At 36.5% G+C, this 12,935-nt stretch overlaps 1 protein-coding gene across 4 annotated transcripts in view; it reads left to right on the forward strand.

The window, feature by feature from the left end:
• abcc9 (ATP-binding cassette, sub-family C (CFTR/MRP), member 9) overlaps positions 1-12,935 on the forward strand; it is a 32,588-nt gene that overhangs the window by 10,383 nt on the left and 9,270 nt on the right. For 2 of the 4 annotated variants that reach the window (XM_043236754.1, XM_043236753.1), the window contains exons 15-34: positions 698-799; positions 2,399-2,471; positions 3,252-3,357; positions 5,211-5,249; positions 5,502-5,537; positions 6,180-6,281; positions 7,025-7,109; positions 7,276-7,356; positions 8,242-8,379; positions 8,501-8,626; positions 8,801-8,900; positions 8,977-9,254; positions 9,341-9,492; positions 9,588-9,657; positions 9,858-10,015; positions 10,493-10,585; positions 10,992-11,094; positions 11,624-11,725; positions 11,833-11,953; positions 12,708-12,838. In XM_043236754.1, coding sequence (XP_043092689.1) covers positions 698-799; positions 2,399-2,471; positions 3,252-3,357; positions 5,211-5,249; positions 5,502-5,537; positions 6,180-6,281; positions 7,025-7,109; positions 7,276-7,356; positions 8,242-8,379; positions 8,501-8,626; positions 8,801-8,900; positions 8,977-9,254; positions 9,341-9,492; positions 9,588-9,657; positions 9,858-10,015; positions 10,493-10,585; positions 10,992-11,094; positions 11,624-11,725; positions 11,833-11,953; positions 12,708-12,838 — 2,196 coding nt within the window. The remainder of the gene's footprint in view (positions 1-697; positions 800-2,398; positions 2,472-3,251; positions 3,358-5,210; positions 5,250-5,501; positions 5,538-6,179; positions 6,282-7,024; positions 7,110-7,275; positions 7,357-8,241; positions 8,380-8,500; positions 8,627-8,800; positions 8,901-8,976; positions 9,255-9,340; positions 9,493-9,587; positions 9,658-9,857; positions 10,016-10,492; positions 10,586-10,991; positions 11,095-11,623; positions 11,726-11,832; positions 11,954-12,707; positions 12,839-12,935) is intronic. The other 2 variants (XM_043236755.1, XM_043236756.1) reach the window with 2 other exon arrangements.

Consider the following 12,935-nt stretch of genomic DNA (forward strand, 5'->3'; position numbering starts at 1 on the left):
AATTAAGAGTACAACTATTATTCTATAATACTCAAAAAAAAAAAGAAAATATATCAAGAAATTAATACAAATATAATATTGCAGCTCATATATTTAACAGTATATTTGCAAAAATATGCTTTATTTTCTGCCTATGTACCACACCACATATAACATTAAATATATATATATATATATATATATATATATATATATATATATATATATATATATATATATAATTATTATTAATTAATTAATTAATGATTTACATTTTAGTGCATATAAATTTACAATTTAATGATTTTTATTATAGCTAAATACATTTCTGGTAATGTCACACCACATATAAAATTATTAAATATTATACATAAAAATGTAAATATATAATTATTAGTTATATAAATATTTAGATCACAGTGCATATATTTAACAACATATTTACAATTTTAGTCATATGCTTTATCATAGTGAGACATTGTCTGGTAATCTGTCACAGCACATTAAAGCATTAAAATTACATTTATTGTTTAAATATTATGATGAAACAATAAATGATTTTTCTCAAACTGCCCTTTTTGATTCAAAATGATACGGCACGTCACTAATATTGGACGAGGATTTTCCACAAAGGGACAGTGTGCAGTTATCTGGATTTTTACTTGATTCATGGCTTTTAATTGTCTCTTAATCTCTCTTTTTGTCTTTATCATTTTAGACGAAGGCTATCAACAGGAAGGGCCGTTATCGCATGGATAACTACGAGCAGCCCATGCGCAGGCAGCTGCGGCCCACAGAGACTGAAGATGTGGCCGTACAGGTCAGACAGCAGACACACTGCAGCTCACAGAGCATGTGCTAAAGTTCATTAAGCAGCTCAGGATCTGCATGTTCTCATCCAGATGCCAGTAACCTTTAAGTCACGGCTGATAGGTTGTTTTACTCCTACTGTGCTGGAGGACGTGTTCGAAACCCATTTCTTAACACACACACACACACACGTTTTTTTAGTTGTTTTCCTTTTTTTTTTTGAGCATGTTCATTCCTTTCTTAGCTTTTTTTAAAACTCGCCGTATGGGGTTTGTGATAGTTTCTCATACATGGTGCTTTGGGTTCAGCTTCCCTCCGAGTGCAGTTTGGGATTCTCACGAGAAGAAAAACTGGGACTAAAAATCAGAAGGACATTAATTTATGTGTTTATTTTTTTGGTTTTGCCTCTGTCTCTTGGTTCCCCCGAGGGTCCACTTCCTTCGCCATCCCTCTAGACTAGGGGTGGGAATTGTAAATAATTTTAAATGATTCTGATTCGGCTTAATGATTCACATTCCATTAATGATTCTTTTATAACTTAAAAAAACAAAAGCGTATTGTAATTACTACAATAAGTACATAGTATGTACTTAAGTAAGAGGGCTGTGAAAACGTGCTACCCTTTATTTTAAGGTATCTTTGTTACATGTGTCATGTACTGACTATTTTATATATAATAACAACAAATTACGCATAACTGCATGCAAGCAAACACCCTAATCCTAACCATAAGTACATGGGGTTAATTAATATTACTCAAATGTATATTTACACTGTAAAAAGGACCGCTTAAAATAAAGTGTAAACATGTATTGTAATACAATATGAACACTATAAGTACATTGTACTTTTTTTTAATGTAAGTACGTAGTAGTGTAAAGTGGAACCAAACAAAGAGTAGACAGAGAATGGACTGAAAAACTTAGTAACTTCACGTAAAATTGAGAAATTTAAATGAATCAAATCTGAAAGCTGATTGATGATGTTTATGCATGGTGTCCGGCACGATAACTAAAAGCTGACGTGGTGCATAGGGAAAAGTAAGGGCTTCGTAAAACCATTAAAACCATTCAAATTTTGGAATAATAATTTGTTAATGGTTATAGAATCATATGGTTCCATTAGTATTTTTTAAATGCAACTGGTTGTGGAATACAAAAGTCTCTTATCTAATGAGTTTATTGAACAGAAACACATGGACTCTCCCACAGTGACATCCGCTCACTTTGTTATGAATATGGCCTAATCTACTCTGACATTTATACTCCTTCACTTCAGTCATTCTCAACCGTTTACTCCCATCTTACCCTCTCTCTCCTGCCCTCTTGTTCTCACACATGTTTTTGATTGTTCAGGGTTCTCCCTTTTTCCAGTATTCTATTCTGGCCTACTGTATTGCTCTGATGGATGGGAGTATTATCATAACTGTAAATAAACATTTAGAAAATAAAATTCAGAAAGCATCCGGAAGATGTAAGCGTGACCGGAGCAGCTTGTATGAGCAGAGATGAAAAGATGGAATCACGTGCATTCTGCTCTGTGCTGGACCGTTTCCATCATTCTAAACCCTATGGCTTTTGTTTGTACTGGTGGTGAATATCTCATTAAGGTCAATGATGGCTTCTTCACATGGGGAAGCAACTTGTCCACGCTGACAGACATCAACATCCGAATCCCTACAGGTACACACTGCTTACTACTTCTTAAAAAAAAATAAAAATCTTGTTTCAATATTCAATATAGTAAATTAATACTCCTGGATATCAAGAGCCATACTAAATAATAAATAAATATAACTAAATGCACAAACACATATATACGTAAATACTCTTTAACTCCACTCTTTTTTATTTATTATGAATAATAGTTAATATTATAATAGTTAATAATATAATATTATAATAATAGTTAATTAATATGAATATTATAATAATAATAACAAAAGGTTACTATAAGAAATACTCTTATATAAAGACTGCTTACTATTTATTTCATTCTAATAAATAATAGAAATATGGTAAATTAATACATGAATACTCTTAGATACCAAGAGTCCTTGTTAATTTGTTTGATTATTGATTTATTTCATTGTTTATTAGAAACATCTATAAATTCTAAATAAAATAACTACATACCAAGAATTCTACTTTGTTTATTTATCTTGGATACCAAGAGTTGTTGTTTGTTTGTCAATAATACAAAAAAAGAGTTTTTTTTCTGCCATACTTAAAGTGTACAAGACATGAAGGGGATCCTCGTTAATGAAGACCAAAATTCATTCAGCAAGTTGATATTAAAAAGCTATATCAAATAAAAATAAATATGGCTGAAAACATGAATTCCTAATAGATTTTGCGTTGGCTCAGGTTTACTGTTCTGGTGTAGTGCTTGGACAGCCTCTTTAAACTAGTACTAACTAGCTATAAAACTGTGATTAACCTTCACCTTTCTCGCCTCTTCAGGTCAGCTGACCATGATTGTGGGTCAGGTGGGTTGTGGGAAATCCTCCCTGTTACTGGCCATGCTGGGGGAGATGCAGACCATCAGCGGGAAAGTCTACTGGAGCAAGTGAGAAATTAGACTTTTGCGCAGTTACCGTCAAAAATATCGTGACGTTTACGAACATTTACGGAGCTTGCGAAAACTCACAAAGGGACCAAAACTCCCCCGTTACCTCTTGAGCCCTAAAGAGGTTACAGAGCAGAAAGAAAACAGAGGAGTACGTCTGCATGCCAGATCCATCCGATGCTAATCAAAGTCTTCATCTGTACAAACACACATGTACATAAATGCATTTCTAATGCATCCGTTATTATTATGATGTACGTGCGCATACAAAGATGTGTGTGAGGGCTCTCTTACTCCTTGTGTGTGTGTGTGTGTGTGTGTGTGTGTGTGTGTGTGTGTGCATGTTTTTGTGACATATGAGTATTATGTATAATGACATGTATGTCATAGTATGACATAGGTGCTACAAGGTGAAGGTGACTTGTGGCTGTAGTTTCCTGTTTGGGGTAGGTTTAGGTGTAGGGTTGGTGTAGGAAAATGGCACATACAGTTTTTACAGTATAAAAACCATTACGCCTGTGTAACGTCCCCACAATTCACAAAAACAAACGTGTGCGTGTGTCTTCCTCCATTCTTAAATCTTTACACTGCTCTCTGATTTCTTCTGTCTTTTTCTCCCACATGTCATTCTGTCGTCTGTGTTATCAGCACACAAGGGAAATGCTTTTCTTTCTGTATCACCATCCCCCTGCTGGAGATGGTCTCTGATTAGCATTTGGAAGCAAACACAATCAGATCTACATAGTTTCTAGAATTCACTGGAATTCATTATGGAAGGACCAAGTCCTTAAATATGGATATACAGTGGCTCCAAAAGCAGCATTTTAAGTCACATTTAAAAATACCGAATGCCTTAGATAACTGAATATCACACCATCTAAATGCTTTGTCTTTTTTTCAGAACTGACATTGTTAGAGCCTTTTTCGGATCAGAATATTATTTTATTTTTCTTTCAAAGGCCACATGACTTCAGTTTTTTAGTGAAAATTCTAATTTAATTTTTTATTAAAATGCTAAAATCAGAATCTTGGACCTTTGAATAATTTATTTAATATAATATATAAAATTGGTCTATTAATATGTATGAAAAATATATATATATATATATATATATATATATATATATATATATATATATATATATATATATATATATATATATTAGTGTTGATTTACTTAAACATAAATGTTTTTAATCTTTTTTATTAATTTTATTAATTTTTATTTATCTAATGCAATTAAAATTCATACATTTGTGAACTTTAAACTCTTAATCTAAATATTTGTGAAATGTATTAGTAGTTTCTAAGAATAAAAATATTTTCTTAAACTATATTTCAAATTAAAAGTTATATAATTTTTTTTCATTGTATTTAAAAAAAATGTTCTGTACAGACAATGAAAGCGGGCCCAGCTTTGGTCGCCAATGACTTTCATTGTATAGAAAGAAAACACTGACTCCCCAAATGCTTCACGGGGCCACTGTAATTAGTTCATATTTGCTTTCAATTCACATTAATTAGCAGGGCAACTCATTTTAGACCGTTTGTAAATTGTGTTTTGATGCAAATTCAGTCTCAGTTTAGACACTATTGTCTTTGCAAACAGTGCAATGAATGTTGGTCTGCGTTTTCCAGTTTCAAGTTCTCTAATGACAATGACATTACTCTCCACCTAAAATATAATGCTTATGCATTACTAAACAGTTATATCTCTTATTATCACCCGCCACCTCATGAGGAGAGTATGTCAGTGTTTTTACAGAACAAGCACTCACTAACTCTGGACACGTGTGTGTGTGTGTGTGTGTGTGTTTCTCTGTGTCCTCTTCCCGAATGGTGTGCTCAATCAGGCTGCCTGATTATGAGATACTCTTCGATGGGAGCATAAGGTATTTCACCGGGGGTCTTCACATGCTTACATGCTACACAGTCACACAGTGACCTACTTAAACCAACACTGAGGACATTTTGTAACATGTAGTGAATGGCCAAAAAAGGATTTTAGCTAGTCAAGTTTAGATTGTCTGTTATGGGTCCAGAAAGGCTATTTACTGTCTCTATTTAACAGCTAACTAGAAGCATTTAGACACATTACTGTGCTGCTCTGGGCTATAACGTCTTTTAATGTACCTGACTTGCAGCGGGCACGATACAGGCCTGTCTCAGGAAGAATGGAGGTACACGTTTGTGAACACTTTCAGCAGATATGCCATCAACCCCCACATGCGTTCATTTACCAATACATTTATCCGTTTAGATTCATCTGGCTTTGAAACAATGGGTGTTGTTTGTTTTTGTTCAGTGCAAAGTGTGCGAAAATGCCGGGAGTCTTCACCTCTCTTGGACACACTGGGGTTTTTTTTGTTACAAGCCAGACCCCTCCAATGGACAACAAAAATCTGATTTATCTAATAAGAGGAGGCCGTGCTCAGCATCATGAGGTTTATTTTTGGTTTTGTAGCCATTGAAACCGTGTACGATTTCGACGCCTCTAATGGTTTGCGAGCGTAACTTCAAAAAATGAACAGGTTTGAGAACTCATGCCATTGATTGGGCCAACATTGACCTAGAAAAGGCTTGCTTACGTGAAAAGGCAGGAGAAAATGTCATAAAGACAGACATCGGCTCTCACAGTGAAGGGCTCCCTGCATTTCGTTAATCTGCAGCTTTAATCTAATCATTAACAAGGTTTTTCTCCCCTTCATTTCATATCAGAACCATTAGTGTTTGCTGTGATGACAAGCTGAGTGTGTTTTTCAACGTTTCCAGGTTATCAATCACGTGCTTCTTTCTCTGTTTCTCATCCTGTCATGGCTCAGTAAAAACAGGTACTCTGTGGCCTATGCAGCGCAGAAGTCGTGGCTGCTAAACGCCACTGTAGAAGAAAACATCACGTTTGGAAGTCCTTTCAATAAACAGAGGTGAGGTACAAAAGATCTCCAATCACATTTTAGAAAATGCTTTAGAATGCTTTTTTTTTTTGAAAATTTTTAGAACGCCTATCTGTCTTAATTTGCCTTAATTATGTCATTTGCCAACAAGTCAAAATTGACCGGATTTACTTTCTAAGGCATAATTCCTTTAAAAAAATCCGTAAAATTCTGTCATTAATCAAAATAATTTGAAATTATGCCACTTAGCTCATATGAGGTTATGTTGTTGTTGTTTTTAAGTAGAATATGTTTTAGGTTTCGCTTAACCTTTCTGCAAAGTTTTAATGTTGCATTCCTTTTTTAGCATTTTGTTACCAAATGCTCACTTTTTAGCATCCAGTCAATTTTGAATAGATAAAATGAAGGTCTATTCCTTTTTTTATTCTCATTGAATGGCCCTTTTTATTTGAAATGTGTCATATTGAGGAAATAAAATTGGTTGCGACTGGAAATTGCATTGACTTTAAGGCCAAAGAGCTGTGAACTTGCTGGTTGTAGCTTCAACACCACTTTGATTTTAAATCAGTCAGCGCTTAAACTGACGTTTCCAAGTTTAGTGGGTGGAATTTTTACAGCGTTCAAAGATTTCAACTATAATAAAACTCCCTGTGGAAACTCCGGGTCATGACATTGTTCATTTTCTATCCCTCGGGAGCTCATGTTCAAGATTCCTATCCTTATGTTTTTGAGGAAACATTCGTATGTTTTTGAACTCTGAATCTGTCGGCCAGATACAAGGCGGTGATTGATGCCTGCTCGCTTCAACCAGATATCGACCTCCTTCCTTTTGGAGACCAGACTGAAATCGGGGAACGGGTAAGACAGGACTGTGCGCTGTGTCTGGGCTTGAGACCAGCTCTCTGACCTCAGCTGCTGTGATACTAATCAAATAAAGAGATGTTATTGAGACTACCATGACTTTTACGTTACATCATCAGAATCAAAAGTGTTTAATTGGTGTTTGCGTGTTGTAATCCTGCAGGGTATTAACCTCAGTGGTGGTCAGCGACAGCGGATCTGTGTGGCCAGAGCTCTATATCAGAATACCAACATTGTTTTCCTGGTAGGAACCAACTTTTCCAACACAGATAACTTCATAACAGTTTCTTACTTCCACCCTCTACAAGGGAGATACCAGTATTATGAATGACCACAGTTTTAATTTGATTTTAGCGGTCTTCCCAGAGGAGATTTCTGAACTGACACAGGATAGCACAAAATACATTGTGGTAGTGATAGCAGAAAACACAATGATGTTTGAGGGCAGTTATTGGATTACTGTACATAACTACACACCCTTCTGGATAGGATCAGGAATTCACCTCATTCCAGTCCTTGGAGTGACGTTATGTCTCACTTCCTAGAAAGTCAACGAGGTTGTTTTGGTGTCTTCTTGGGTCAGTCGAGAAGTGATTTAGGCACATTTAAAGTGTGTTTCTATTGAAATAGTTACTCTCTGCATCTGAATCAAAAGAGTAATTTTTTAAAAATTAAAATAAAGGTTCTTTATTGGTGTCTATGGTTTCATTAGGAACATCCATTGCACAAAAAAAGGTTTGAAAAGGCTCTTTATAGTTTAAAAGATGACCTACAGGGCTTAGCCTAAATTAGAATTAAACCATAGTTCAAAGTAATTTTCATAAACCTGCCTTAGAAATTCTTATCTTAAAGCACTGACATGTTTTAAGATCTGTCTTAAGCCTGGTCTGTGAAACAAGGTGTCAATGTTCTTCACACTGAACAAAAAGGTACTGTGGAGAAGCCAACATTGATTTTTTTATGGCAATCATTAAGCAAAGATAATTTATTACATGCTCCTAATGTCTAGATTAGTCTCGATCAGTTTGAATTTTTTGAAGTTTCTTGTTTTCTTTCTTTTTAAAGTTGAATTACTAATGAAGCAGATATTAAATTGAAGTAGAGTCAACCTGGGGTTTCTTACCTTTAGGATGACCCCTTCTCTGCCCTGGACATCCACCTCAGTGATCATCTGATGCAGGAGGGGATACTGAAGTTTCTTCAGGATGACAAGCGGACAGTGGTCTTGGTCACTCATAAGCTGCAGTACCTCATTCATGCTGACTGGGTAACTACTGAGGTTCCTTTGTTGACTCATGAGGCTTGTTCTTCGTAAAACTCTGAAAAGGAGGATGACATGAAAATATTCAAAAACAAATGACTACAGATTTACTTTCTCTGTGTGGTAGATAATAGCCATGAAAGACGGTTCTGTGCTCAGAGAGGGGACCTTAAAGGACATCCAGACTCATGATGTGGAACTCTATGAGCACTGGAAGACCCTGATGAACAGACAAGACCAGGAGCTTGAAAAGGTCCTTCTGCTTTAAAAACCAACTCACCTATTCAGTTTTTAAAACACTTAGCGTCATACACTTTGACTTGGCATCCCTGACTTGTCCAAACTGCAAATCGTTGTAAAAGTTGTGTATTGTATTTCAGTTTTGAAGAACTGTTTATGAAAAGCTGTTTTTGATTCTTTGTTTTAGGAGACTGAAATGGAGAGTCAGACCACTCTGGAGAGGAAGACTTTGAGGAGAGCGTTCTATTCCAGAGAGGCGAAAAACCACATTGACGATGAGGATGAAGGTAGTAATTCATCAACATTTCAGCACAACATTTATATTTTTTCACTAGTAAAAACAACCTTTTTTCTATTCCACAGAGGAGGAGGTGGAAGAGGATGATGATGACAACATGTCCACTACCACTAGCCGCCGTTCTAAGATTCAATGGAAGATGTGCTGCCGCTACCTTTCCTCAGGTGGTTTCCTCATGGTCTTTCTGATGGTGTCCTCCAAGCTCGCCAAGCACTCGGTTATGGTGGCCATCGACTATTGGCTAGCAGCTTGGACATCCTCAAACCCTCATAACCAGAGTCTCGCCGATTCATTTCTCAATGCAACCAATTACACACAGAATAATGACACACAGATCGCTCAGGTGACACGTCACTGCTGTTTCCTCTTTGAAATTTTGTCTTTTATATTATAGTTATACTGAAATGGAGCTTTTTGCGTGTTTTATAGCACCGCTCCTATGTGCCAGTGTTCATTATCCTGTGTGGAGCAGCGATAGTACTTTGTCTCATCACTTCCTTAACAGTGGAGTTTCTAGGAGTAGCTGCAGCTACAAACCTCCATCACAACCTCCTCAACAAGATCATTCACGCTCCCATCAGGTACTTACACATTATTATGAAACGTTCTGTTATTCGAAAGTCAAGCAGACAATGAGATATCGATTCAACCAGGACCATCTTTATGCCATTTTTAGATTCTTTGATGTTACCCCGCTTGGACAAATTCTGAACCGTTTCTCAGCGGATACCAACATCATCGATCAGGTGAGAGAGAAAGAGATCTTTTTGATTCAAGTGTCAAGTACGTCTCTTTCATTTTAAGCACACTGAGATGAGCAGCCTTGGGTTTCCACACGAACATGTGACCTAAGGGCTGCGCTAGTCAACATTGTGGTATCAATGAGAAGATGAATGTGGCATATGCGTGCTAATGTGCGTCTTTTTCGCTCTCTTTCTCTACACAGCACATTCCCCCAACACTAGAGTCTCTCACTCGCTCCACTCTACTCTGTCTCTCAGCGATTGGGGTCATAGCTTTCATCACACCTGCTTTTCTAATTGCACTGGTGCCACTTGCTGTGGCTTTCTACTTTATTCAGAAGTACTTCCGGGTTGCTTCCAAGTAAGTAGTTCACTAAAGAATGAATGCACTCTTTGGCCTAATGTGATTCAATCATGGATTTGGATGTTGGATGTGTCTATTAGGACTTTACATAGAATTAACTTAGCTGAATTAAGTCAGCTTATCTTAATTTATATATGTCAAAATAACTTGACTTGACTGTTGACAAAAAAGGGTTAAGTCAAGTCACTTTTATTTCTATAGTGCTTTAAACAATATGTATTATGCCAAAGCATTTCACATAAAACAGCAGAATCAGTTATGGAAATTTAACTACTGAGACAATTCAGATTCTACTCTAAAGAAGCTCCAAAAGACAATAATGTCATTTTACTACTAATAATAAAGTCCTAATATTAAAATCCTTTAAAGCCAGCATCAAATCCATTAAAGTCAGCTATGATTATAAGAATGGCATTTTTACTTCTAGAGCCAGACTGAACTCTATTGTCTGTTGCTGTTCTTTTTCTCCAACAGAGATCTACAAGATCTCGATGACTCCACTCAGCTGCCTCTTCTCTGTCATTTCTCGGAGACCGCAGAGGGCCTCACCACCATTCGAGCATTCAGGTTAGTGAACTGATGGTTTTCCGAGAGCATGTGGCTGTTTGAATAAACCACACTTTCTCTCTCTGTGTTCTTCTAAACTCTATGTAGATCTAAGTAGTTGCATATGAGTGAAAACAGAATTGAATGCGTCTTTATGATGCAAAATACCAGTTATGCAGATGTGATGCAGTGGCTCCAGGCCATTTCTTATAAACACATTGTGCTTATTCACGCATCCTTGACTTAAAGTAATCCAACAATAAACATTAAGAGATTAAGTTTTCATCTCCTCTGTTAAGTCTCCAGAGTGTTTACGTGAATGAATTGAACGCTCTTATCCATCACAGATGTGTTAGCTCTAGTCAGTCATGGATCTGTATCAACTTCCAAAAGGTTTTGACACAAGGTAAAAGGTCTCTGTTTCTAGGCACGAGGCTCGCTTTAAACAGCGGATGTTGGAGCTAACTGACACCAACAACACGGCCTACCTGTTTCTCTCTGCTGCCAACCGGTGGTTGGAGGTCAGAACTGTAAGTAAAGTTTAATTTTTACTGCAGTATGGTAGAAAAGAAACCATCTCCAACCGATCTCCAATTTTCCGTAATTACATAATTTTATACATAACATTTACTGGGTTTCCATCCAAAGTTGCGGATTTAACTGCACAAATTTGCAATAAAAATCATTTGTTAATTAAGCAGAGTTTCTGTCCAATTCTGTTCCAATTTGTACAATATGCTTACGCCCCACTGAGGGTTAGGTTTAGGTGCGGAGCTTTTTGGGTTTTTTTTTTCTGTAATTATTTTTTATATGATTGCATTGTAAAAATTCATTAAATAAAGCAATGCATTATTTTTTCTATTTTCTCGTGACTTGTAGAATAGAATAAAAATATAGATAAATAAAATACCTTTTTATTTATATTAATAATTAACTTAAGTACAGTGTTATTTTAGTATCAAAATTGGTACAGAGGATTATATCATTTAATTAATGGTATTTTTATCAACTAGTATAACTTAAAATCCATATATAGTAGAATTTGTATTTTCCTCTCAGGATTATCTGGGTGCTGTGATTGTCCTCACTGCAGCAGTGGCAGCGATCTGGTCCACATCTCAGTCTGGACTGGTTGGACTTGGTCTGACATATGCCCTCACTGTGAGTTATCCATTTAAACACGGCTTTATTGAATTTCTAGTGGTCATCTGTGATTTAAAATGCACTTAAAAGCACTTTAAAAAGTCCTCAACATGCTTTGTGTTAAGGTGACAAACTACCTGAACTGGGTGGTGAGGAATCTGGCAGACCTGGAGGTCCAGATGGCTGCGGTAAAGAAGGTCAACAGCTTCCTCAGCACAGAATCCGAGAACTATGAGGGATCCATGGGTAATAAATCCACGGTTTTTAATGATTGTTCAGAGTATTATTCAGGCTCTAAATTAAGATTTATACCTACTAGATAAAAACACGTATTTCTTTCTGGCTTCTAAGCGCTGCTACATGTGCATTTTCTCACAATTTAGTGCTTCAGGACAGAGCGACCTGTAACATACCGCCGAGAGCTTCCTGATAGAGCGTTTAGTACATAGAGTCTAAACAGTCGCCTTTAGAAACAAAGCAGGAATGAGCCGAGAAAAAGGAGTTTTAGCAATAGCCTGTCAGTGCCACTGTTAGACTGAAACATCAGCTTATTCTCCATCTCCTTCTCAGTGACATAATGGAAAACTGGCCTGGAGAGCTAAGTACGAGACTAAACTTTGACATTTGGACACCATATATAGCTGTGTTAATTGCAGCTTGTTAAAGTGCTCACTTGCAGTGTTCTGAGCTTTTTGTTGCCACTGATGTATCAGTGTTATGTCTACTTTATGCTCTCTTCAGATAAAGTCATGTGTGGCGGCACTTAATCCACTGACCGGCAGAAAGGAACATTCTGTAGTTAACCATTCTGTAAACTAAATTGTATCCATAAACTTGCTTTAAGAGTTAAAGGCACGGTATGTTTTTAACACTTAAAAAGGTTTTGTGCCTAAATGAATGATGTCACCAGTCGGATATGTCCGTATGTCAGTCGTAACAGTTATAACATAATTAATATATAAAATGACAATCTAAATGACTTGATTCACTTTGATTTCAGATGTCTCACAGGTACCGGAAGACTGGCCGCAGCATGGAGAGATAAAGATCCATGATCTGTGCGTCCGTTATGACACCATGCTCAAACCCGTGCTCAAACACGTCAATGCACACATCAACCCTGGGCAAAAGGTAGGCAACAAGCCACTCTCAAAACACTTTTTTTCAGTTTTTTTTACTTCATCCAAATTATGGGCAAGGATGGTCAATCAGCTATTCAATATGAGTT

The sequence above is a fragment of the Puntigrus tetrazona genome, chromosome 4, assembly GCF_018831695.1.
Source record: "Puntigrus tetrazona isolate hp1 chromosome 4, ASM1883169v1, whole genome shotgun sequence".
NCBI classification, from domain to species: Eukaryota; Metazoa; Chordata; class Actinopteri; order Cypriniformes; family Cyprinidae; genus Puntigrus; species Puntigrus tetrazona.